At 41.0% G+C, this 27841-nt stretch overlaps 1 protein-coding gene across 3 annotated transcripts in view; it reads right to left on the bottom strand.

Moving 5' to 3' along the window:
- Positions 1-27841, bottom strand: part of LOC126259175 (divergent protein kinase domain 2A) — a 99096-nt gene that overhangs the window by 51600 nt on the left and 19655 nt on the right. For all 3 annotated transcript variants that reach the window (XM_049955763.1, XM_049955746.1, XM_049955755.1), the window contains one exon: positions 20516-20816. In XM_049955763.1, the coding sequence (XP_049811720.1) occupies positions 20516-20816 (301 nt within the window). The remainder of the gene's footprint in view (positions 1-20515; positions 20817-27841) is intronic.

Genomic DNA, 27841 nt, shown 5'->3' with positions numbered 1-27841 from the left:
AGTTACTGTGATTGTTTCTCTCTTTTAACCTGTCAGTGGTTGTTATTTGCAGTTCATGTTTAGGGGCCTTAGGCATTTCTGAATTGTAGTGGAGCTAAGGCCCAATATAATGCACAATGGTTGAAGCAGCTCTCTCGTTATATTTAGTTGGTCCTCAGCTTATATGAGGTTGACCAGGGTTACATTTCTGAGTATGATGGGAAACACATATAAGATTAAGCCTTGCAAGCAGAAATTGGTGTGTCGCTTAAATGCCTTAAATGGTTGTTGGCTATAGTACCTGACTTGGATGTTGTAACTAGAGGTTGTTTAAGTATCACAACCTTTCACTCAAGTATTGCTCATAGGACCAAGCAGGGGTTTCAAGTGTTACAAAGCAGAGTGTGCTTACTAGGTTATCGGTGTTATGCCTTGATGCTACAATTGAATAGCTTTGTATAATGCATCAAGTCAGTCAGATTTACAAGATATATGACCAAGATTCTTTGGTGCCCTAGTTATCTCCATCAGGAGGATTAGAGGATTAAAGTGGTGAAGCCCCACCAGGGAACTTTCTCAGAGTTGGAGCACGTGAAGGAAGTCAGATCAAAGCTACTGCTAACTTTGACCAAGAAGGAAAAAGAGATCAAATCTGCACTTCCTATCATAGATAAGGCGATAGAAGAGTTTTATATTTGAAAGAATCTTTTGGTTAATAGTGCCCCATCTGCATGTCAAGCTGGAACATTGTATGAACCAAATTAAGGATTTGTTGTTAGTGACTAGTGCTACTACATCTATTAGATCACAGTTGGTGGAAGTGCAAGAGAAGTGTTTTACGTAGTTCTTGTGGTTTGCTACTTCTAAATTAGATAAGGAGGTTTCAGAAGAAAAAACAGTTTGGAGTACTGGGACTGGTCACTTCAGTAAGTTATCTGACCTGCTTCAAGCCTCTTTACAGGTAGTGGGTGAGTTTTCAGTAAGATCCATTCCAAAGGCAGTTAAGTTTCTATACTTTTTGGATAAACTGGAAGACAAGGATGCAGCCTTAAACATTATACAAGAAGTGTTGTAACAACAAGTAAACACGAAGGTAAATGGTGGCTTGCTGGGAAAGGAGCAAAATGCCATTATCCAAGGTGAAACACTGCACAATCTTCATAAGAGGATATGCAAGGGGCCCATACCACATACAACCATGCAGGAGCTCATCCATTTGCATTATGGATATGAGCAAGGTCTTCAAGAGCAATTTATCTTCTAACAGACAGAGCTAACCAGAGTGAGAGAGTCTTGTGCCTAGAACTGGGTCAATTACAACCATGAAGTGGAGGCAGCTTAAATAGCTTCAACTGAGCCAATATGTGGGTAGGTGGATTCTGGCAGCATTGTGAAGATGTTGGATCAGGGGTGGATTAGCAGAAACAGTAGTAGTTGGAAATGGAAAAAAAGCAAACATGAATCAATGTACAAAGAAGCACCTAACGACACACAGATTGAAATCAGATGGGTGTTGCTTGTCTGTTTGAGAATACAACACTTTTCATGGAAGTTTAAAGTAGGGTAATAACTAATTTGTCAACTCCCTTTATTATTGGTTTGGATGTTATAAGGAAGATCAGGCTAGCTGTTACTGGGCAGACAGTAGTAATTATTTCAGGTTTGCTCAGAATCTCAGGTTTCCACTGTGTGAACACGATGGTGGTGAAAATAAGCCGATGAAAGGAAATATTCCAGAGGTGGATGGGGCCAACGTCAATAAGTGATTTGTCACTGAAGGACTTGGAGCATCTGAGTAATCAGCAGAGGCTCCAAATTCTTAAACTGTGCATACACTTTAGTGATGTCTTGACCGCAGAATAAGAATCACTTTGCTTTTGATATATAAAATAGAGCTTACAGATAAAGTTTCTGTTAGGATTGCCTTGTATTGATTATCACCACCCAGAGTAAATGACTTTAATAGGTGCACAGTGGTTGTTGTTGTTGTTGTGGTCTTCAGTCCTGAGACTGGTTTGATGCAGCTCTCCATGCTACTCTATCTTGTGCAAGCTTCTTCATCTCCCAGTACCTACTGCAACCTACATCCTTCTGAATCTGCTTAGTGTATTGATCTCTTGGTCTCCCTCTACGATTTTTCCCCTCCACACTGGCCTCCAATGCTAAATTTGTGATCCCTTGATGCCTCAAAACATCTCCTACCAACCGATCCCTTCTTCTAGTCAAGTTGTGCCACAAACTTCTCTTCTCCCCAATCCTAATCAATACCTCCTCATTAGTTACGTGATCTACCCACCTTATCTTCAGCATTCTTCTGTAATCTTCAGCATTCTTCTGTAACACAGTGGTAAGATGTTATAACAGAATATCATACAATGTCAAAATAAACGTCAACAGCACCGATATTTTTAGCCCCTAAGCCAGAAGAGGAAGCTGCCTGGTAGAATATTGTGCAGAGCATAACTTAATCATAGCTAACACTTGGTTTACGAATCATGAAAGAAGGTTGTATACATGGAAGAACCCTGGAGATACTAAAAGGTATCAGATAGATTATATAATGGTAAGACAGAGATTTAGGAACCAGGTTTTAAATTGTAAGACATTTCCAGGGGTAGATGTGGATTCTGACCACAATCTATTGGTTATGAACTGTAGATTAAAACTGAAGAAACTGCAAAAAGGTGGGAATTTAAGGAGATGGGACCTGGATAAACTGACTAAACCAGAGGTTGTAGAGAGTTTCAGAGAGAGCATAAGGGAACAATTGACAGGAATGGGGGAAAGAAATACAGTAGAAGAAGAATGGGTAGCTTTGAGGGATGAAATAGTGAAGGCAGCAGAGGATCAAATAGGTAAAAAGATGAGGGCTAGTAGAAACCCTTGGGTAACAGAATAAATATTGAATTTAATTGATGAAAGGAGAAAATATAAAAATGGAGTAAATAAAGCAGGCAAAAAGAAATACAAACATCTAAAAAATGATATCGACAGGAAGTGCAAAATGGGTAAGCAGGGATGGCTAGAGGACAAATGTAAGGATGTAGAGGCTTATCTCACTAGGGGTAAGATAGATACTGCCTACAGGAAAATTAAAGAGACCTTTGGAGAAAGGAGAACCACTTGCATGAATATCAAGAGCTTTGATGGAAACCCAGTTCTAAGCAAAGAAGGGAAAGCAGAAAGGTGGAAGGAGTATATAGAGGGTCTATACAAGGGTGATGTACTTGAGAACAATATTATGGAAATGGAAGAGGATGTAGATGGAGATGAAATGGGAGATATGATAATGCGTGAAGAGTTTGACAGACCACTGAAAGACCTGAATCGAAACAAGGCCCCCGGAGTAGACAACATTCCATTAGAACTACTGACAGCCTTGGGAGAACCAGTCCTGACAAAACTCTACCATCTGGTGAGCAAGATGTATGAGACAGGCTAAATACCCTCAGACTTCAAGAAGAATATAATAATCCCAATCCCAAAGAAAGCAGGTGTTAACAGATGTGAAAATTACCGAACTATCAGTTTAATAAGTCACGGCTGCAAAATACTAACATGAATTCTTTACAGTCGAATGGAAAAACTAGTAGAAGCCGACCTCGGGGAAGATCAATTTGGATTCCATAGAAATGTTGGAACACGTGAGGCAATACTGACCCTACGACTTATCTTAGAAGCTAGATTAAGGAAAGACAAACCTACGTTTCTAGCATTTGTAGACTTAGAGAAAGCTTTTGACACTGTTGGTTGGAAAACTCTCTTTCAAATTCTGAAGGTGGCAGGGGTAAAATACAGAGAGCAAAAGGCTATTTACAATTTGTACGGAAAGCAGATAGCAGTTATTAGAGTCGAGGAGTATGAAAGGGAGGCAGTGGTTGGGAAGGGAGTGAGACAGGGTTGTAGCCTCTCCCCGGTGTTATTCAATCTGTATATTGAGGAAGCAATAAAAGAAACAAAAGAAAAGTTCAGAGAAGAAATAAAAATTTTGAGTTTCACCGATGACATTGTAATTCTGTCAGAGACAACAAAGGACTTGGAAGAGCAGTTGAACGGAATGTATAGTGTCTTGAAAGGAGGGTATAAGATGAACATCAACAAAAGCAAAATGAGGATAATGGAATGTAGTGAACTAAGTCGGGTGATGGTGAGGGAATTAGATTAGGAAATGAGACACTTAAAGTAGTAAAGGAGTTTTGCTATTTGGGGAGCAAAATAACTGATGATGGTCAAAGTAGAGAGGATATAAAATGTAGACTGGCAATGGCAAGGAAAGCGTTTCTGAAGAATAAAAATTTGTTAACAGTGAGTATAGATTTAAATGTCAGGAAGTCGTTTCTGAAAGTATTTGTACGGAGCGTAGCCATGTATGGAAGTGAAACGTGGACGATAAATAGCTTAGACAAGAAGAGAACAGAAGCTTTCGAAATGTGGTGCTACAGAAGAATGCTGTAGATTAGATGGGTAGATCACATAACTAATGAGGAGGTATTGAATAGAATTGGGGAGAAGAGGAGCTTGTGGCACAACTTGACTAGAAGAAGGGATCAGTTGGTAGGACATGTTCCGAGACATCGAGGGATCACCAACTTAGTATTGGAGGGCAGCGTGGAGGGTAAAAATCGTAGAGGGATACCAAGAGATGAATACACTAAGCAGATTCAGAAGGATGTAGGCTGCAGTAGGTACTGGGAGATGAAGAAGCTTGCACAGGATAGAGTAGCATGGAGAGCTGCATCAAACCAGTCTCAGGACTGAAGACCACAACAACAGCAACAACAACAAGCCAGAAACAGACTCAACACCTGTTGTAGATTACAGGAAGTTAATTCTTGGACCTGTTCCAGTTTCTGATCTCCATTTGTGTTTTGCTTGGCTCAAGGGTGCTGTGGTGTTAACAGTAATTGACTTGAACAAGATTATTATCAGACCCCCTTACTTAAGAATTCTAGGACTCTGACTTGATGACCTGGTTGTGTATAGTGAGACTATGGAGGAACATTGGGACAATTTGAATCAAGTATTGGATAGTAATAGGGTGAAGTTGCTTTTGGTTATATTGCAGCACATCTGAAACTGAGTGGGCCTGGTTCACCAATGTTTTGTAATACATTGCTAGGTGTTGGTGCTCATATTTTTTGTTTTATCGCGAATTTTGAGCAATTGTTTGTGCTTAAGTGGGTCTCCAGATTCGGTTTACCTGGCGGGACACTGGCTTTTGAAGTTGTTCAATAGGGCAGCCACTGGGGTATCCAGCTGGAGATGACAACTGCTGTATTGTTACTGTTGCTGTGATTGTTTTTCCCTTGTAGCCTGTCAGTCATTGTTATTTGTAATTCATGTTTCAGGGTCTTAAGACAGTTCTGAATTGTAGTGGGCAGAGGGCCCTATATAACTTACATTGGTTAAAGTAGCTCACCTGTTGTATTTAGTTGTTGGTACTCAGATTATATGAAGTTGACCAGGGTCACATTTCTAACTATGTTGGGAAACACATATAACCTTAAGCCTTGCAAGCAGCAATTTCTGTGTCACTTAACTGACTTTGATGATTGGTGGGTATGGTACCTGACTAGGATGTTGTAATTAGAGGTTGTTTACGTATCACAAAAGGGATAAAACTTAGCCTCCCCTCAAATAATGCTGTTAAGACCTAGTAAGGGTTTCAATAGGATGTTCCAGGAGGAATAGTCAATAGCCATGCATATGAAAGGAATGACCATTCAAAGCAAAAAAGTCTAGTAAACATGGTTGATTTTTGTTGTGACTCGCCGATCATTCAAAGCGCCGCCGCGCAATTACACGCGTCCTCTACGTGCGGCGCTGTCTGCCAGCCATGCAGCAGCTGCGCCACCTAAGCGGCCAGCCGAGCAGCGGCCGCTAGACTGGGACTCAGTGCTCATTCGAATGCTAACGTGTACACATGTCTTGCTTGTCAACTTACTCTGTGACTTATATGTGTTGCGTCGTTCTGAAATATATGTGTTAAACTTGACGTTATAACAATTTTAGCCTACAACACAGCAAGACATGAAAGTCACCAATTCATGTCTGCTGCATAGTCCACTCAACGAAGACCTAAAGATGTTGATGGGGGGGGATCATGTAGTTGCAAATTTTTTGCACAGTACTATGAGAGGGTGTCCTGAAGAACATATACAAATCCAGACTTGTGGGGTGTGAGTGTTAGAGGGTAGGGAGTGTTTAAAGATCACTTTTTATTTTTGTTTTCTTTTTTTCCAAATAACTCAAAAACCGCTGCTCCCAACAGGAATTTGTCGAATACAAAATTAAAAGTACATTAAATTTCCTACAAAAAAGATCCTATTTATTTTTTTCTCTGGGACTAATAGTTTTCATCTTGCAAGGGACAGAAAAATTGCAAATTATTACAAATATTGTTTTAATGATATAAAATTAATTTTCATCTTTAAATGAAGAGGGTTAAAAGCAAATATGAAAGGTGTGTACCACATCTAAGTGCAGCAGAGCCATATTGATGGATAAATTGTGTGCCACAGATGTTACAGGGTGAAAGGGGGCATGTGTGAGTTAGAAACACAATGTGAAGTACAGTTCCGGATTGTGTTCGTCCACTTACCTCCTGCATTGGTCTGCAGACTGAAGTTCAAGCAGGTGATTCACCATTTTATTTATCCCACTACATCACAAGAAACAACTATAAGGTGTCCCCATGGCACACCTTATTAATCACTCATGACACAGTGTGCAGACATGCTTATGGGATTTTCCACAAAATGCATTAGCACTATATGGAACACACGCACGAGTTATTAATAACACTAACACAAGAAATGCATGTGCACAGAATCTCATAAATCTCTGCATCCTGCTCTACACTGTAAGGCTTCTGTAGCATTCTTCCAGGAATGGAAAATTCCTCCCCCTCGAGTGCTGCTTGCTTTTTGTTTTGGAGACAGACTATACTTCCCAGAATTTCCTGTCCATTTCTCTTATGTGAATAGACAAAATAATTTCACTGAATTTATGGTCATATAGTTGAGTTCCTTTCAGTTTATTAAGTGAGTACTTATCTGCTGTTATTAAGTAAGCTATTACGTAAAAAAGCTCAACAGCTGGAAGAGTCAGCTGTAAACCACACAGAAGAGCCTGTCCCAAGTGTAACAAGCTGTCAAATGTATTTAACAATGCCGATTTCATTGTCTCCACAATGACTGTTCGGAATACTTTTCACAGCATGAGGGGTATCAAAAGCATTATCCCAGCCTTAACTCTCCCAACATCTAAAGAGACCCAGCAGCCTAAATTGCAAGCCTCTCCAACAGAGGTAGGACAAGTAGGTGTTTATATAGATCTTTAGATATTTCAACATAAGTGAGGCAGCAAATTAATGTTCTAGACTTGAACATTCCATCGGGTTTGTTCACACACATCTTGGAAGATATACTGAGGATGTGTGGTGAGTGGCTCCACTCAGTGCATCACACTCTACAAGTGCCAGCAATTCCTGAATGGAAAAGATTTATGCAACCTATCAATGACACAGTTAATGGCAAGAGAAGTTCAGTAACTTTATATGACTCATTAATTCACTACCAAGTGACTACTGTGCAATTGCATGGCTTCACAATACACTGTCAATGATAGACAGCTGCAAGGTGTCACATGTCACATTTACCATTCCAGTAAATTTCCCACCAACACAAAATAAGTCACTGACAACAAAGGGCACCCATATGATAGTATGTAAGGGGGGGGGGGGGGGGGATGTAGACATGGAGGTATGGAGTATTTTTAATATTTTGGAAGACGAATTGCAACTTGTAAGTAGCCATCAAAAAATTCCAGTTATGATCCAGTTAAAAACCTATATACCACCAACTTTTAAATAATTTTCTTGAGAGAAAAAACAGCTGACTAAACTTTATTTTTTCCTTTGTCTGAGAGTTAGGGGAACCCCCCTCCCCGGGCAGCAGCATCCTTGCTACCAGCATCACACTTCCAAACTAAACATTCCTCAGCTATTGTTTAGGGGAACATAGTTTACATAATATCTCACTTAACATCTGTAAAAATTACTCATGCAATAAACTGAAAATAACTCCACTATATAAACACAAGCACAGTGAAGTTATTTTGTCCACTCACACAAGAGAACTGGAAAGCAAATGCCAGGAAGGCGTAGTCTGCTTGTAAACTGAAAATCTAGCAGCACTCAAAGTGGATGGTGTTGAGTTTCCTATATCTGTCATACAGAATGACTAAGAATAAATTTCCCCTCCGGTGGGGTAGAATTGTGTGCAGAGATTTATGCAGATTCCATCCATATGCGTTACCTGTATTAGCATTATTAGTATACGAGGGTCGTCTGCAAAGTAAGTTCCATTTCTATTTGTGTTCATGGCAGCATTAGAGAAGACATGTACACTATTTTCAGATCGCTGCTGCTATGTGCTTTGTAGTGCTTCTTTATAATGTCAGCCGTAATTGAAAATGCCGCTGCGTGTGAAATCAGGTCTGTGATTCGTTTCCTAAATGCAAAGAAAGTTAAACCAAAGGAAATTCATCAACAAATTTGCGAGGTTTACAGACAAAATGCTATGAGTGATTCAACAGTTAGGAGATGTGTCAGACTGTTCAATGAAGGACATGATCAAGTGCACGATGAAGAACGAAGTGGACGCCCGTCTGTGGTTACTGATGAACTGGTTCACACAACTGAAGAGAAGATTAAGCACAACCATACGTTTACACTTAGTGCCCTTGCTATGGAAGTTCTGAGAATCTCACGATCACTAATTCATGAAATTGTTACTGAAAAACTGAAATTTTGAAAAATTTGCTCATTTTGGGTACCCAGAATTCTTACTGAACAACACAAAAAATAACAGATGGGCAGTGCACTTCAGTTTTTGACATGCTACAATGAAGAAGGTGATGGTTTTCTTTCTCGGATAGTCACAGGGGATGAAACTTGGGTATCGTACGACACCCCTGAAACAAAACGGCAAACAAAGGAATGGAGGCACACTTCATCCCCAACGAAGGTTAAGCCTAAGCAAATCTTGACACTTTGAAAAGTCATGTACACTGTTTTTTGGGACAGAAAAGGCATTTTGCTGATTGATTTCTTACCACAAGGCCAAACAATCAATACACATGGTTACTGCGAGACCATTAAGAAATTGTACCACGCAATACAGAAGAAGTGCTGAGGATTAGTGTCAAAAGGTGTTGTTTTTTTCCACGACAATGCCTAACCTCACACAACGAATGTGATCAAACAACTCTTATGGGAATTTCACTGGGACTTGTTTGATCATCCTCTGTACAGCAGGGACCTTGCTCCTAGCAACTTTCATCTCTTCTTACATCTAAAATCTGTCCTTGATGGTCAACACTTCAATGATAATGACGAGCTGAAAGAACATGTTACCACATGGTTGAATACACAGGTGGCAACCTTCTATGAAGAAGGCATACAAAAACTTGTGCCATGCTATGACAAGTGCCTACAAAATTTCGGGATCTATGTAGAAAAGTAGTTTAACAGTTGTAGATTTGTGTACAATAAATATTTTTTCTGTATTTGTACACGTTTGTTTCATATAATCAAACAGAACTTACTTTGAGGACATACCTTGTATATGTATCTTACATGTAGTGTTAATGCATTTTGTGGGAATTAACCATGTCCAGGCACACTGCATTTCCAGTGCTTCATATGGCACGCAGTGGAGGGTTGGTATAACTCTGTGAAACACCCTGTAGTTGCTTCTTGTGACAGAAAGGGGTAAATAAAGTGGGGAATCATCTGTTCAATCTTCAGTTTTCAGACCTATGAAGGAGGGAAGTGTGTGAATACAATCTGACGACCTACCTTACCATGTGCTTCTACTCTACAATCCCCCACTTCACCCTGTTACACCTGCAGAACACAATTTATCCCTTAATATGGCTTTACTGCATTTTTACATGATATACACAGTTAATATTGATTTTTAACCCACTTCATTTAAAGATAAACATTAATTTTATACCATTAAAACAATATTTTTCATAATCTTTGAGTTTTCCATCTCCTGCAATGTATAAATTATTGGTCTTCCAGAAGAAATAGAAAATTTAATGTAGTTTAATTTTGTACTTTGCAAAATATCTTCACTAGGAGCCATGGTTTTCAAGTTATTTGAGAAAGGCACAAAAAATTGTTCTTCAAATGAATGTCGCTCCCCCCCCCCCCCCCCCCCCTCACCACCACCACCACCACCACCACCACTATGCCAATGCTCACACTCCACCAGTTAGGAGTTTTAGTTTGTTGTTAAGGATACTCCCTCATAGCAGTATGAAAAAATTTGTAACTACAAGATATTTTCCCTTTAATTTTCCTTTGTTGACAGGAAAAGAGCTCTTCTTTGATTCTAATGTTCTGACTCCAATGCGTAACTTATGGTTTCCATGAAGAACGTGTTGCCTGAATTGATATTGTCACAGTAATTGGTTGCCCAGAGGGAAAAAAGTGAAAAATAATACTAGGAAAGCTCATAGGTATGAAATACAAGATGTAACAGGGGCCAACAGCCCAGTCCTTATCAAGTTGGAGATACACTGGGGGTCACAAATAAAACTGTTGACAAAACCATTAAGAAGCTTTTACCCTGTTTTAATGCAGTAGGTAGTAGCTTTCCTGACCCCTGTCAGCTTACTATTATTTGATTCTGAATGGAAGTGTACTGTGAGATTTCACCTTTCCCAAGTGAAAACCAGTGAGTGACAGACTTTTTAATTAGTATAAGTTTCTTTTTTTACTATCTAGCTCCTAGAGGGAGCTGTAGAGGATTAAAACTGTAAAGGAAGACAAAGACTGGAATACAACCAGAAGATAATTGACGATGTAGGTTGTAGTTCTACTCTGAGATAAAAAGGTTGGCATATGGCAATCATGGCAGAAGACTTAAGACTGAAAAAAGGGAGCTTCCATAACAACTGCTCCAGAGCTCTAGGATTGGGAGGGGGAGGGGGGGGGGATGTATGTACCAACTGTAGGCACACTCAAATTACAATGAGGATCTTTGGTTCATGGCTGTGATGCCACCTGTAGGCCACTGAACAAGCGATGTCAGCAGCAGGTAGGGAGAAGGCAGTATGTTGTGAGCCAGGGAGCAGCATGGTTCTACAAGCACTTGTAATGTGATCCTGGGTTAGCTGAGGTGGCTACAAGAAGTGTGTCCTAGTTGTGTTCCAACCTGCATACTGTTCCAGGACTTGGTTGTTCAGCAGCACTGATATGAGTCCCTACTGCCAGCCAGCATTGACTGACAAGGATACAATACCATCGTAGATTACATCAGCACATCCAGGAGAGGATATGTTTCCTTATGAAGCTATGGCAGTACAAGAAACATTAAATTTATTGCTATGATTCTTCTGAGACTTAAAGTGCTTGACTTAACTAAGCAGTACTGGAGTGCTGTCTTCTCCAGTTCACGACTTCAGTAACTGTCTCCAGTTCATTACTTCAGTAACTGCATTTGAATTTACTTGGAGAATTCTATTACTCATTTAAAAATGTTATTGATACAGAGCATACAGGCAACATCTTCATTTTCTCATTGATAGTTACTCATGTAATTAGTTAGACAGTCTGACTTGTATTTATGAACATCTTATCAGTGTGTGTAGTTGGTCTTAATGTGCAAGTCACCAAGCCTAATAAGTCTTTAACCTACATAAGTTTAACTATGATATTTAATGTTTTTACTGATGATTGAACCTGGCATTTCAAAATGAATATTAGAGTTTTGAGGCTTAGTAGCATTTATTACATTCAAATTACAAATATAAGTAATACATCAAATGAAAGAGCAACTCACAATTTTTCTTACGAATTTTCAGTGTGAGGACTAGTCATTACACGACTCACATCAAGTCAAGGTGAGTTCTTCCCAAAACTTTATTAGCATGTATGGAGTAATTGTTGTAACAACTGCTTCAATTCTGCTACTTAAGTCGGGTAGATAAGCCGGCAGTGGAGGCACAAGCACATGGTACTTTATGAATCAACAAAGGTAAAAATCATGTGTCATCAGATAAGGTGAACATGGAGGCCATGCAAAACTTGCTGTCACCCAGCCCCTTGCGACCATTGTTGTGGTTGGGTACAATGTTGTTTAATCAATAGTGTACTGAGTTATGTCAGTGAGGTGGCACACCACCTTGCTGGCAAATAAAGTTCTGAGGTTAAGTTTCTTCCATCTGAGGAAATAGCCATGTTCTAGTACATAAAGATAAGAAACACCAGTTACAGTTGCTTCACTGAAAAAGGAAGGCGCATGAACTTCCTACCAGGATATGGCACAAACACCTTCAATTTAGGGAGTCTGGTTGCAACTATACCTTCTCATGGAAATTTGCTGACTCCTGACGTGCACATTATGTGAATTCACATTTCCATTTACGTAAAATGTCAGTTCATCACTGAAGCTGACAAGGTCCAGATAATCCTCATTATCATGCAGCAACATCACTATTGCAAAGTTGGCATGGAAAACATGGGAAACAGTTCATGTGCGTGAACACAGGTATACAAAAAAAACTGTTCGAGTTGCTCTTTCAATTAATGTATTATTTATAATTTTAAGTTGAATGCAATAAATACTAAATAGCCTTAAAACCTCGATATTCATTTTGAAACACCAGGTCTTTTTTAAGGAGTGTTGATATTGTTACTGTTTCGAATATTGTTCTCTTTTATTGGCTATTCAAGATAGGTTAGAAAATAAGTGGAATTCTGTTCATCACTAACTTTATGGGGTACAATTTAAAATTATTTAGCTTTCTGTGGGTTACTAAAATTTTAATCTTCCCAGTGTGGGTTGGTATACAGCTATTGTACATAATGATAATTCTGAGGTACTCATTGGAAATTTTCTTGTTGCAGTCTGAAAAGTTTTTTAAGTGTCACTAGTTTAGTATAGCTAGCGTTGTGGCATGCTCAGACACAATATACAAGAGTGTGCTGGTAAGTAAGGCCTTCAAATTTTTTATGTTAAAACTTTTAAAGTTTTTTAAATAAAACAAACTTTATCAACATTCCACATCTCTATTCTTCATGTCTACATATTTATTTCTCAACATAGTTTACCTTGGAAACAAACACATTTCTTCCAAAAAGAAACCAGTTTGTTGATACGATCACTGTAAGATGTCTGACTTCATTTACAGAGTCACAACCTCACTGCTGGTTGCACCACTTCATCATTATCAAAGTGAAGTCCTCAAAGGTGTTCTTTAAGTTTTGGAAACAGACAAAAAATTGGACTGAGCCAAGTTGTGACTTTATGGAGGATGACCAATGACTGTGAAGCCAAGTTTTCGGATTGTTGCAGAGCTCGTGTGTGGTCTGGCATTTTCATGCTAAAGGAGAGGGTGCTCCATATGTGGGTGAACTCTTTGAGTTCGTGATTACAGTTTCTTGAGGGTCTCTCATGCACCAACATAGTTATGTTATACACCACCACATTACACGCTACAATTTAGAGCCCTCTATAGGCAGAGGGTTGCAACTTGCGTCAGCAAAGCGGGAAAGTCTACTAAGTAATATGCTTGACATGTAATACCTCAGCTAATATTGAGAATAGAATAAAAAAATTCAGAGACATTACTTTTCAGCATGTTCTTGTAATAGGCACTGGTCCAAATTGGTACAGTGTTGTTGTTGTGGTCTTCAGTTCAGAGACTGGTTTGATGCAGCTCTCCATGCTACTCTATCCTGTGCAAGCTTCTTCATCTCCCAGTACCTACTGCAACGTACATCCTTCTGAGTCTGCTTGGTGTATTCATCTCTTGGTCTCCCTCTACGATTTTTACCCTCCACGCTGCCCTCCAATACTAAATTGGTGATCCCTTGATGCCTCAGAACATGTCCTACCAACCAATCCCTTCTTCTAGTCAAGTTGTGCCACAAACTTCTCTTCTCCCCAATCCTCTTCAACACCTCCTCATTTCTCTTCTTCAGAAATGCTTTCCTTCCCATTGCCAGTCTACATTTTATATCCTCTCTACTTCGACCATCATCAGTTATTTTACTCCCCAAATAGCAAAACTCCTTTACTACTTCAAGTGTCTCACTTCCTAATCTAATTCCCTCACCATCACCCGACTTAATTCGACTACATTCCATTATCCTCATTTTGCTTTTGTTGATGTTCATCTTATATCCTCCTTTCAAGACACTATACATTTCATTCAACTGCTCTTCCAAGTCCTTTGCTGTCTCTGACAGAATTACAATGTCATCGGCAAACCTCAAAGTTTTTATTTCTTCTCCATGGATTTTAATACCTGCTCCAAATTTTTCTTTTGTTTCCTTCACTGCTTGCTCAATATACAGATTGAATAACATCGGGGAGAGGCTACAACCCTGTCTCACTCCCTTCCCAACCACTGCTTCCCTTTCATGCCCCTCAACTCTTATAACTGCCATTTGGTTTCTATACAAATTGTAAATAGCCTTTCGCTCCCTGTATTTTACCACTGCCACCTTCAGAATTTGAAAGAGAGTATTCCAGTCAACATTGTCAAAAGCTTTCTCTAAGTCTACAAATGCCAGAAACATAGGTTTGCCTTTCCTTAATCTAGCTTCTAAGATAAGTCGTAGGGTCAGTATTGCCTCACGTGTTCCAACATTTCTATGGAATCCAAATTGATCTTCCCCGAGGTCGGCTTCTACTAGTTTTTCCATTCGACTGTAAAGAATTCATGTTAGTATTTTGCAGCCGTGACTTATTAAACTGATAGTTCGGTAATTTTCACATCTGTCAACACCTGCTTTCTTTGGGATTGGAATTATTATATTCTTCTTGAAGTCTGAGGGTATTTAGCCTGTCTCATACATCTTGCTCACCAGATGGTAGAGTTTTGTCAGGACTGGCTCTCCCAAGGCTGTCAGTAGTTCTAATGGAATGTTGTCTACTCCCGGGGCCTTGTTTCGACTCAGGTGTTTCAGTGCTCTGTCAAACTCTTCACGCAGCATCATATCTCCTATTTCATCTTCATCTACATCCTCTTCCATTTCCATAATATTGTCCTCAAGTACATCGCCCTTGTATAGACCCTCTATATACTCCTTCCACCTTTCTACTTTCCCTTCCTTGCTTAGAACTGGGTTTCCATCTGGGCTCTTAATATCCATACAGGTGGTTCTCCTTTCTCCAAAGGTCTCTTTAATTTTCCTGTAGACAGTATCTACCTTACCCCTAGTGAGATAAGCCTCTACATCCTTACATTTATCCTCTAGCCGTCCCTGCTTAGCTATTTTGCACTTCCTGTCAATCTCATTTTTGAGATGTTTGTATTTCTTTTTGCCTGCTTCATTTACTCCATTTTTATATTTTCTCCTTTCATCAATTAAATTCTATATTTCTTCTGTTACCCAAGGATTTCTACTAGCCCTCGTCTTTTTACCTACTTGATCCTTTGCTGCCTCCACTACTTCCTCCCTCAAAGCTATCCATTCTTCTTCTACTGTATTTCTTTCCCCCATTCCTGCCATTTGTGCCCTTGCGCTCTCCCTGAAACTCTGTACAACCTCTGATTTAGTCAGTTTATCTGGGTCCCATCTCCTTAAATTCCCACCTTTTTGCAGATTCTTCAGTTTTAATTTACATTTTATAACCAATAGATTGTGGTCAGAGTCCACATCTGCCCCTGGAAATGTCTTACCATTTAAAACCTGGTTCCTAAATCTCTGTCTTACCATTATATAATCTATCTGAAATCTGTCAGTATCTCCAGGCTTCTTCCAGGTATACAACCTTCTTTTATGATTCTCGAACCAAGTGTTAGCTACGATTAAGTTGTGCTCTGTGCAAAATTCTACCAGGCGGCTTCCTCTTTCATTTCTTACCGCCAATCCATATTCACCTACTATGTTTCCTTCTCTCCCTTTTCATACTACCGAATTTCAGTCACCCATGACTATTAAATTTTCGTCTCCCTTCACTATCTGAATAATTTCTTTTATTTTGTCATACATTTCTTCAATTTCTTCATCATCTGCAGAGCTAGTTGGCATATAAACTTGTATTACTGTAGTAGGCGTGGGCTTCGTGTCTATCTTGGCCACAATAATGCATTCACTATGCTGTTTGTAGTAGCTTACCCGCATTCCTATTTTTTATTCATTATTAAACCTACTCCTGCATTACCCCTATTTGACTTTGTATTTATAACCCTGTATTCGCCTGACCAAAAGTCTTGTTCCTCCTGCCACCGAACTTCACTAATTCCCACTATATCTAACTTTAACCTATCCATTTCCCTTTTCAAATTTTCTAACCTACCTGCCCGATTAAGGGATCTGACATTCCATGCTCCGATCTGTAGAACGCCAGTTTTCTTTCTCCTGATAACGATGTCCTCTTGAGTAGTCCCCACCCGGAGATCCGAATGGGGGACTATTTTACCTCCGGAATATTTTACCGAAGAGGACGCCATCATCATTAACCATACAGTAAAGCTGCATGCTCTCGGGAAAAATTACGGCTGTAGTTTCCCCTTGCTTTCAACCGTTCGCAGTACCAGCACAGCAAGGCTGTTTTGGTTAGTGTTACAAGGCCAGATCAGTCAATCATCCAGACTGTTGCCCCTGCAACTGGGTGAAAAGGCTGCAGCCCCTCTTCAGGAACCACACGTTTGTCTGGCCTCTCAACAGATACCCCTCCGTTGTGGTTGCACCTATGGTACGACTATCTGTATCGCTGAGGCACGCAAGCCTCCCCACCAACGGCAAGGTCCATGGTTCATAGTGACTGTAATTGTTGTTTGATGAAGCCTAATACTTTTTATTTTTCAAATGACCAGAGTTATGGTTTTATGTAATATGTTATAATCACCATACAGAATTGAACCTTGTTGCCATCTATGTAACTTGCAGAGTCATTTGTTGTACTGTCATGGTTGTACACATTCTACACTATTTTCAATGGGCCCCTGAACCCAGTTGCTTAAGATTAGTTTATTAACCAATATCATTTCCTTTAATTGTCAAATTGTGGTTGATTCTTAAAATCAGTTATTATCTAGTTCTATTACAGCTTATTATAGCTCTATTACAGGTTATAAAACAATGAAAATCCTACATCAAACAGAAAAAGAAGTTGCTCGAATAAGTAACATCCAACAAGCAAAACGGATAGAATATTACAAGAACTTGTGATATGAAGAAAATTACTCCACAGGGAACATAGAAGATGAATTTGAAATAGGACATGTAAACGACTTATGTATGAATGAATTAATAGAAGCCCTCAACTCAAAAAAACGCACACAGAAAAGCTACTGGTATGGACGGTATAAATGCTGAATTACTAAAATATGGAGGCATCTTACTACAAAAGAGATTACTACATTTATTTAATATGTGCTGGAGAAAGAGAGTTTTTCCAAAAGCTTGGTCACAAGCAAAGGTGATACCACTATTTAAAAAAGGAGCTGCAATAGCTGTAAGAACTATAGAGGAATCAGATTATTTGACACTGCATGCAAAGTTTATGCAAGAATAGTGAACAATAGGTTAAAGATTATAGCTGAGAGTTTGTTAGGTGAAGAATGAAGGGATTTCAGTGAGGCAGATCGACAACAGATGCAGTGTTTATAATAAAATGAATACTCAAAAACCTGTTTAGTGTTCATTGATTTTATTAAGGCATTCAATAATGTTGATAAACAGAAACTGTGGAGAATTATGTGGAAAAGAAGATATCTTCAACACATAATAAACATTTTAAAAAGCCTGTACAAACATTTGACTGTAATTTTAGATATAAATGTCACTCAAGCACAGTCTCTAGCAACTAACAAAGTAGTAAGATGAGAGTGCAGCCTTTCACTGACACTTTTTAACATCTAAATAGATGATGCAATTTGGAAATGGAAGGAGATTTTTAACAGGGGAATTAAGATTAATAGCAATTCCCACTTGAATTGTCTTTTATAAGAAAACAATGCCACACTGCTGGTACATTATGAAGGTGGCTCACAAATGGAATACTTTTATTAGGTAAGGTTTGTGAATATCATTTGATGCTTTCAGAACAGAAGACAAAGTAAATGGCTTTCAAAGGGAAATATCCTGTACAGATAAAAATTGTGATCAACAGTAGAACAATAGAATAGGTCAAACATTTTAATTATTTGTGTTGTGACATCACTTATAAGTATGATGAAGACATACGGAAGAAATTAGCAAAGTAGGGGAATGTATGTGAAACAAGAAACAGATTTCTAACAAATAAAATTAGGAAAGAAAGAAGACTGAAATTTTATAAGACAATTGCAGTTCCAATGCTTTTTATGAAAGTGAATCATGGATTATAAGTAAACGTCAAGAAAGTTGCATACAGGCAACAGAGATGAAGTTTCTAGGAGCAGTAAAGGGATGCACAAGAGCTGACAGTTTTAGAAATTTGGAAATTATGGAAGAGCTGACTATATTTAAGATCCCCAACTAAATACACACATCAAAAAACGTTTTGCATCATCCCGGTTCCCAGAACTCCTGAAGACAGACATTGACTGTGGACACTGTATCACAGAGAGAGTCCCTTTGACTGTTCAGAGATGTCAGTAACCCCACCCAAAGATGTAAACAACCATGCATGAGCAGCGCCTATTAGACGGAGGGGGTCCGACAGTCGATCAGTTCCAGTCATTCCACCAGGAAGGAGGTACACAGCTCGTGTTGTCTGTAGTTCAACCATGCCTAGACGGTCAGTACCGCAGTTTGATTGCATCTACATTGTTACTTTGTGCCTAGAAAGGCTCTCAACAAGGAAAGTGTCCAGGTGTCTCGGAGTGCACCAAAGCGATGTTGTTTGTACATGGAGGAGATACAGAGAGAGACAGGAACTGTCGATGACATGCCTCGCTCAAGTTGCCCAAGGTCCACTACTGCAGTGGATGACTGCTACCTAAGCATTATGGCTTGGAGGAACCCTGACAGCAACGCCACCACGTATGATGCGCAACTTCACTCCCGACGTCCATCTTTGCAACCATGACACCATGCAGTGCTGTACAGATGGGCCCAACAACATGCTGAATGGACCGCTCAGGATTGGCATCACATTCTCTTCACCAATGAGTGTTGCATATGCCTTCAACCAGACAATCGGAAGAGACATGTTTGGAAGCAACCGGGGCAGGCTGAATGCCTTAGACAGTGGAGCAAGGTAGAAGTTCCCTGCTGTTTTGGGGTGGCATTATGTGGGGCCAGCGAATGCCGCTGGCGGTCATGGAAGTCACTGTAATGGCTGTACAATACACTAATGCCATCCTCCGATTGATAGTGCAACCATATCAGCAGCATAATGGCGAGGCATCCGTCTTCATGGACAACAACTTGCGCCTCCATCATGCATATCTTGTGAATGACTACCTTCAGGATAATGACATCACTCGACTAAAATGGCCAGCATCTTCTCCAGACATGAACCCTATCAATCATGCCTGGGATAGATTGAAAAGGGATGTTTATGGATGACGTGACCCACAAACCACTCTGAGGGATCTACGCTGAATTGCCATTGAGGAGTGGGAAAATCTGAACCAACTGTGCCTTGATGAACTTGTGAATAGTATGCCATGACAAATACATGCATGCATCAATGGAAGAGGACGTGCCGTGCATATTAGAAGTACCAGTGTGTACAGCAATCTGGACCACCACCTCTGAAGGTCTCACTGCATGGTGGTACAACATGCAATGTGTGGTTTTCATGAGCAATAAAAAGGGCGGAAATGAGGTTTATGTTGATCTCTATTACAATTTTCTGTACAAGTTCTGGAACTCTCAGAACCTAGGTGATGCAAAACTTTTTTTGATGTCTGTAGAAGAAATTGGAACGAACATCTCAATAGAATGAGTGGAGAAAGATTACCACTCCAGATAGTAACATTTAAGCTGGTTGTCAAGATGTCAAGGAAGACCAAGGAAGCGATGAGTACCGTAACATGCAAATGACAAAAAAATGGCCTAATGCTTGAAGTGAAGATTATTATTCTTTTAACAGTGAAATTTTTGGGCTTATCTTTGGCCAGATAGACGCCATTAAAAAAAATCATTTTGTCAAATGTGTGTTTTGTGTGTGTGTGGGGGGGGGGGGGGGAGGGGGAGGGGGTGGAATTCATCAGAGAATTTAATCAGAAAGCTACTGAGCTTTCTTTCCCTTTTGTGTGTACCTGCTGACAATTCAACACTTCTGCTAATGGATGGGTGGTCTCTCTTGCTTCTAAATTATTCACTTTACTTAAACAAGGGAAAATCCCGGATGGACTAATGACAATATTATAACAAGGGCAGATTTATACATGCCATATAGAGGAGATGTTGAGTCACAGACAAGCACAACAGTCTTTCTGTTGTGTCCATCAGCAACTCAACATCTCCTCTATACAGCAGTAGTAATCTACCCTTGTCATAATATTGTAACATTATTTAACCTGTGGCATCATAATATTCACTAGAAGAAATGTTCAGTACTGTACGTACCATGGTCTGGAATATTCCTGTCCACAATGATTACATCTTCCAAGTCAATGAAGTATACACTACCACTGGCGTCTACTGCAATGTTGTCAGGTGAGACATCTGTCAGATAAAATCTGAAACCTGGGTGGTCATTTGTTAACTTCTTGGCAGCAACAAGAAGCTTTTCAGCAAGTTTTGCCCTTTCTAACCACGGTTTTGTGTAATATGTTGTTAATGTTTCTCCAGCATATTCTTCTATTATGAGCCTGCCACAGGCACCATAATAAAATGGAACTGGCCAACCATCTTCCTTTGGTAGAATCTGAAACAGAAAGTGTGAGAGAGACAGGCAATGAAAAACCATTAATTGGAACAAATCTGAAGATCATACAAAAAAGGCCAGCCTGGCTCAAAAAAATGAATTACAGAAATGTCAAAAGATCTCAATTTATACGTGTTCAAAGCAAGACACTGACCGTCTATAAAAATAAAAATTTTAAAAATTAATTTTTTAGCGAGAAGTTAAGATTGTGATGCAGTATTCCACAGACTAAACTTGTAACAATTCACTACCTCTTACAGGCCTACACATGAATCAAAAAGTTTATATTCTTTCTATCTTCCATTTGTAAATGGAATAAGGAATTCATACAATGTTCTTTAACTTGTAACTTTAAATCAGCAAAGCTACATCTTCAAGGATGCAATGAAACTAACTGTAGATAGAAATAAAGTGAACAATTAATGTTGTTCTCAGTATACATGATGCTTTAAAGCAGAAGTTCTCTGCACAAATTTTGAACAAACTTTTCTTGCTCATGGATTTCTGGGAGATACCAAAATATTTAACAGATGCAGAACATTTTTTATATCAATAATTTGTATTGCTAGCAGTCTTATGTAAATAAATTAATTTTGTATATATGCTATGAAACTATAACACGAATGCTTAAATGGAACTAAAAACAGTGTGGTTATAACTAAACTTTCACTAATGGAACCAATGTAGATGGAAAACTGTTTACTGTATGGGTACCCAACTTTTTGGAATTATGTTCAGAATGTGTGCTGTAGGATTTGCATCATTAGTAGTGTTAGTATCATGACTTGCTGTTAGGCACCAGTATAGTACAGTGTCATAGGAGGAACGTGGACCAAGGGCAAGCAGTGTGAATTGTACATGTTACTGTGATTTGCTTCACCAACATGTTATCTCTGCTATATGGAGAGAGGTGTTTTGAACTCAGCTGTTTTGATGCACAATGGTGCTCCACCCCACATTGCTCGTGAGGTCACTCAATTACTCCATAAAACATGAGGTCGAGAAAGCTGAATCACTGGCTGATCATTCCGAACTGTGTAGACACCAAGATCACCTGATTTGAACCTGTGTGATTTAATGGTTATGGCTTTACCTGAAGGACAGGTTTTACCAAAATGGCACTAACACACATTGGAGGTTGAAGATTAACATGTTGAAGGTGGTAGCCAACATCCCACCCGAGATGTTTCCGGCAGCAGTAGAGCAATCTCTAGAGAAGTTCCAAGCTGTCATGCAGATGGTCATCACAATGAACAACATTTGTAGACTGGTACGTAAACAAGGTACGTCGTTAACAAATATGGATATTAAAATGAGTTTCTTTTAATGATCTTTTCATTATTTCTCTTTTGCATGTCTTGAAAAATGTTTATACAAAGTTTCATTGTCCCAAGGTAACTTGCTTGTTTTTCATGAGGGGGGGGGGGGGGACCACACAGGGCGGCAGTCCCTCAAGTAGCGAAAGTTTAATTGCAATTGCCTTTATATCCTATTGTTCATCAGCACAGTATTCTGATTTTTCCCTTGTAGCACTGGCTTCAAAAACCTTAACAAACAAGTTGCACAAACTGAAGAGCAGTTTGGCATCGAAACAGAAAGTTGTATATGGGGTACAAAAATGACTCTCAAAATATTCAAAGAAAAAATATTAATTATGAGGTCTCATAGTACCCACTTACACCACACAGAATCAAACATTTACATAATTATCATTAATTAACACAGTAACTGTATCTTTTTGCTTCTGAAATCGGAACTGAAAATTTTTGCCAGGAACAGACACAAACTTAGATATACTGATTTTTTTTAGCAGTGGCCTTGACCTTATGGAATCCACATAAGCATCCTGACCTCCTACATAAATATCAATGCCCTCTCACACGTTGAAAACTTATCAGTAACAGTTCTCCCAATATGACCACTACCAAAAACTAGGGGTGATGTGTCTTGGCTGATTAAACAACTGCAGCATGTTTTTATACTGTACTACACATGAAATTTAGATGAGAAGAAAACTGTGCTAAGTAGCAGTTATCATGTTACCTTTGTTTAGGTATTAATTATATATGTATAAAAACATTATGTGGTTGGATGATTAATCACAGGCATTATTCTTCATGACTGCTTAACCTCTAGATTTATATGCATCTGATGCAGTTGCTATGGTAAGCAATGGTTCTCACACAAAACTCTGTTTTTGTGCTTACTACAAGGGTCACTCCAAAAAAAATGCGCACTATTTTTGTAAAAATACAGTTTTCATTCTGCATGTGTGAAAGTTTTACAGTGTGTAGATACATCCTTCCCGCTTGTTTTCAAACTTAGTTCAACCTGTTCCCATGAGTGGCGGCATCACAGCATCTCTTCAAGATGGCTGCTACACTTGATGTTCCTCAGAAGCAACGTGCTGTCATAGAAGTCCTGTGCTGTGAAAACGAGACAGTGGGAAACATCCACAAGAGGTTGACAAAGATGTATGGAGATGCTGCTGTTGATTGCAGTACAGTTAGTCAGTGGGCCAGTACGTTACGTGATGAAAGCAGGCATGGCAGTATTGAGGATTGTCCTCGCAGCAGCAGGCATCGTACTGCACACACTCCAGACAATGTGCTGAGAGTTAACGAATTGGTGACAGCTAGCAGATGCATCACAGTGAACGAATTGTCATGCTACATTGGGATAGGGGAAGGAAGTGTTTGCAGAATACTGTTTAAGTGTTGGCATTACAAAAGGTTTGTGCCAGGTGGGTTCCCAGGATGTTGACAGTGGCTCACAAAGAAACAAGAAAAATGGTATGCAGCGAACTTTTGCAACAGTATGAGAATTGTGGAGATGAATTTCTTGATAGAATTGTGACAGGTGATAAAACATGACTCCATCACTTTTCACCACAGGTGAAGAGGCAATCAATGGAGTGGCATCATGCAAATTCACCCAAGAAAAAAAATTCAAACGTGTAAATGGACAAAAGGGGGACAAGAAAACCACAGAAACACAAGAAATGGGATGAAGAGAGTAAAACAACAAAGCAGATGACTGGTGCTGGCTGACTATGAGAAAAAAAGGAGAAGCCAGCCACTCTGCAACACATTAAGACCTCCACCCTAAAAGCACTAGGGTGGAGGACACAGAGGGGATAAAGGACATGCGCTAAAACTTAGATCAAATGATAAAACCGCACCCTCATGAATAAAATGTAAAACTAAATCAGCCAATAAGGCATTGTCAGATAAATTTAACAAGTCCGGTAACCCAAGATTCCATCACTGGGCAGTCAAAGTGGGACAGCGCACCAGAAGATGGGCCACTGTCAACCGGGCGCCACACTGACACTAACGTGGGTCTTCAAGGTGCAGGAGGTAACTGTGGGTTGCCCAAGCATGGCCAATGCGGAGCCAGCAGAGGACAACTAATTCCCTGCGAGAGGCCTGCATGGAAGACTTCCACACATTCGTAATCTCCTTCATGACACACAGTTTGTTGTGCGTACTGTTATGCCATTCCGTCTCCCAAAGCCGAAAAACCCTGCAGAATAAGTCGGAACACAGGCTAGGTCCAGAGATGCCCATCTCCAGAAGCGGTTTCCATGTCGCCTGTTTGGCCAGCCTGTCGGCAAGTTGGTTACCTGGGATTCCGTGACCTGGGGTCCAGACAAACACGAGTGAATGACTGGACCATTCCAGGGCATAGATGAACTCCTGGATGGTTGCTACCAAAGGATGATGAGGGTAGCATTGACCGATAGCTTGTAGGCTGCTCAAAGAGTCAGTACACAGGAGAAATGACTCGCCTGGGCAAGGGCAGATGTGCTCACGAACATGAAATATGGTCACCAGATCTGCAGTGAAAACACTGCAGCCATCAGGCAAGGAGTGCTGTTCTATATGTCCTCCATGAACATAGGCAAAGCCAATGTGAGCATCACACCTTCGAACCATCAGTGTAAACCACTTCATGGCCCCAGTACATGTCGAGAATCGAAAGGAAGTGACAACAGAGAGTCGCAGGGTTAACTGAGGGCCATGTGAAAGGTCCAGGTGAAGTCGTGACCTAGGTGTACACCATGGAGGTGTACATGAATGGACCTCAAGTATAGGTGGTAAAGGGAAGCACTCCAGTTCAGACAGAAGGGATCGCACACGAACCGCAATCGTTAGTCCTGACCTGGGCCGCTGATGCGGGAGATGGGCTGCCGCAGTTAGGGAAAAGAGAACTATGAACATGTGCAATGGACCTGGCAAGCAGTTGTGCATGCCTAACCTTCAATGGAGGGACTCCAGCCTACACCAGGACACTGGTCACCAGGCTCATTCTAGGAGAACCTGTTGCTAGGCGAATGCCACACTGGTGCACTGGGTCAAGTAAACGCAATGCTGAGGGTGTCGCCAAACCATAAACCACACTCCCATAGCCAAGGCGGGATTGAACAAGGGCTCTGTAGAGCTGCAGTAACATAGAGTGATCTGCACCCCGGTTGGTGTTGCTCAGGCAGCAGAGGACATTGAGGTGCTGTCAGCATTTCCGCTTAAGCTGACGAAGATGAGGTAGCCAAGTCAATCAGGAATCAGAAACCAATCCTAAGAATCAATATGCCTCCACTACAGTGAGTGGATCGCCAGTAAGATAAAGTTCTGGTTCCGAATGAACAGTACGTTGCTGACAGAAGTGCATGACACACGACTTCACGGCTGAAAACTGGAAGCCGTGGGATAGAGCCCATGACTCCACCTTGCGAATGGTTCCCTGTAGGTACTGCTCAGCAACACCAGTACTGGAGGAGCAGTAAGAAATGCAGAAGTCATCTGTATACAGAGAAGGCGAGACAGATGGCCCTACAGCTGCCGCTAGACCATTAATGGCCAGTAAAAATAGAGAGAGACACTCAATACGGAGCCCTGCGGGACTCCATTCTCCTGGATATGGATGGAACTATGGGAGGCACCAACTTGGACACAGAAAGTATGAAGCAAAAGGAAATTTTGGATAAAAATTGGGAGCAGGCCTCATGACCCCACTTGTATAATGTGGCAAGGATATGATGTCCCCAGGTCGTATCATACGCTTTTCCTAAATCTTAAAAGACAGCAACCAGGTGTTGGCATCTGGAAAAGGCTGTGTGGATGGCAGACTCGAGGGACACAAGATTATCAGTGGTAGAACGACCCTGGCGGAAGCCACCCTGGCATGGAGCCAGTAGGCCAAGTGACTCCAGGAGCCAACCCAACTGCCGAAACACCATACGTTCCAGCAGCTTACAAAGAACGTTGGTGAGGCTAATGGGCCAATAGCTATCCATATCAAGCGTGTTTTTATCAGGTTTGAGCCCCAGAATGATGGTGCTCTCCCACCATTGCAATGGAAAGACACCGTCGCACCAGATCCCGTTGAAGGTGACGAGGAGATGTCACTTGTGGTCAGATGCGAGATGTTTAATCATCTGACTGTGGATCCGATGTGGCCCAGGAGCTGTGTCGAGGCAATGTGCCAGGGCACTGAGGAGCTCCCACTCTGTAAATGAGGCATTATAGGATTCGCTGTGGCCTGTAGTGAACGAAATCACTTTCCCTTCAGCCGCCGTTTGAGAGTGCGAAAGGCTGGGGAGTAATTCTCCAATGCAGAGGCTCGAGCATAGTGCTCAGCAATCCCTTTTTCGTCGGTAGGTAACACGCCATTTATGTTAACACCAGGGACACCTGTTGGGATCTGGTACCCAAAAACACATTTGATCTTTGCCCAGACTTGGGAAGGTGACGTATGGCACCCAATGGTCAAGACGTATCTCTCCCAACACTCCTGCTTCCATCGTTTGACAAGATGGCAAATGCGGGCACAGAGCCGCTTAAAGGCAACGAGGTGCTCCAGGGAAGGGTGCCACTGTAGTGCTTGCTGACACTCCGTAATTGCTTCAGCGACTTCCAGCGACCACCAAGGGACTGCCTTTCACCGCGGGCACCCTAACGAGTGAGGGATTGCGTTTTCTGCCACAGAAACAGTAGTTGTAGTCACCTGCTCAACCATCACATCAATGTTACCGTGTGGGGGAGATTCAACGGTGACAGCAGAGGTGAAGGTTTCCCAGTCTGCCCTGGTTAAAGCCCATCTGGGGAGGCGTCCATGCGCCTGATGCCAGGGCAGTGACAGGAAGAAGGGGAAGTGATCACTACCACACAGATCGCCATGTGCTCTCCAGTGGATAGATGGGAGAAGGCCAGGACTGCAAACTGAGAGATCACTGGCCAAATATGTGCCATGTGCCACACTGAAATGTGTGGGGGCACCTGTATTTAAGAGGCAGAGGTCAAGTTGTGACAGTAAATTTTCGACATCTCTGCCTCGGCCAGTAAGCACGATGCCACCCCATAAGGGGTTATGGGCATTAAAATCTCCCAAAAGTAGGAAAGGTTTAGGGAATGGTCAAACAGTGCAGTCAATGCGTTCAGGGGTACTGCACCATCTGGAGGAAGATATACGTTGCAGATAGTTATTTCCTGTGTCATCCTTCCCCTGACAGCCACAGCTTCAAGAGGAGTTTAAGTGGCACATGTTCACTGCATACTGAGTTCAGGACATAGACACAAACTCCACCTGGCACTCGATTATAGTCGCTACGGTTCCTGTAATATGCCTTATAGCCACGGAGAGCAGGGTTCCGCATTGGCGGGAACCAGGTTTCCTGGAGGACAATACAGAAAGCAGGTGTAAAGCTCAAAGTTGCTGTAGCTCATCCAGGTGGTGGAAAAAACCGCTGCAATTCCACTGGAGGATGACGTGATCGTGAGGCTGGGAAGGCAGGGAACATCCAATGAGGCAGTTTACACCTCATGGTCACCTACTACCACCAATTTATGTCCTGAGCAGTCTGTATCCATGGTGTCTGAGGGTCCGGCAAGATCTAGATCCTCAGCAGATGCCAGAATCTGCACCTCATCCTCAGAAGCAAAGCTTGTAGGTAGCGGTGGTGTGGGTGCCACCGCAAGTCCCTTGGTTTTGGGGTCTTCTTTTTGGATTTCTCTCGGTGCTCCTTG

The sequence above is a fragment of the Schistocerca nitens genome, chromosome 1 (assembly GCF_023898315.1).
Source record: "Schistocerca nitens isolate TAMUIC-IGC-003100 chromosome 1, iqSchNite1.1, whole genome shotgun sequence".
Taxonomy (NCBI): domain Eukaryota; kingdom Metazoa; phylum Arthropoda; class Insecta; order Orthoptera; family Acrididae; genus Schistocerca; species Schistocerca nitens.
This window is presented reverse-complemented; position numbering and strand designations above follow the sequence as displayed.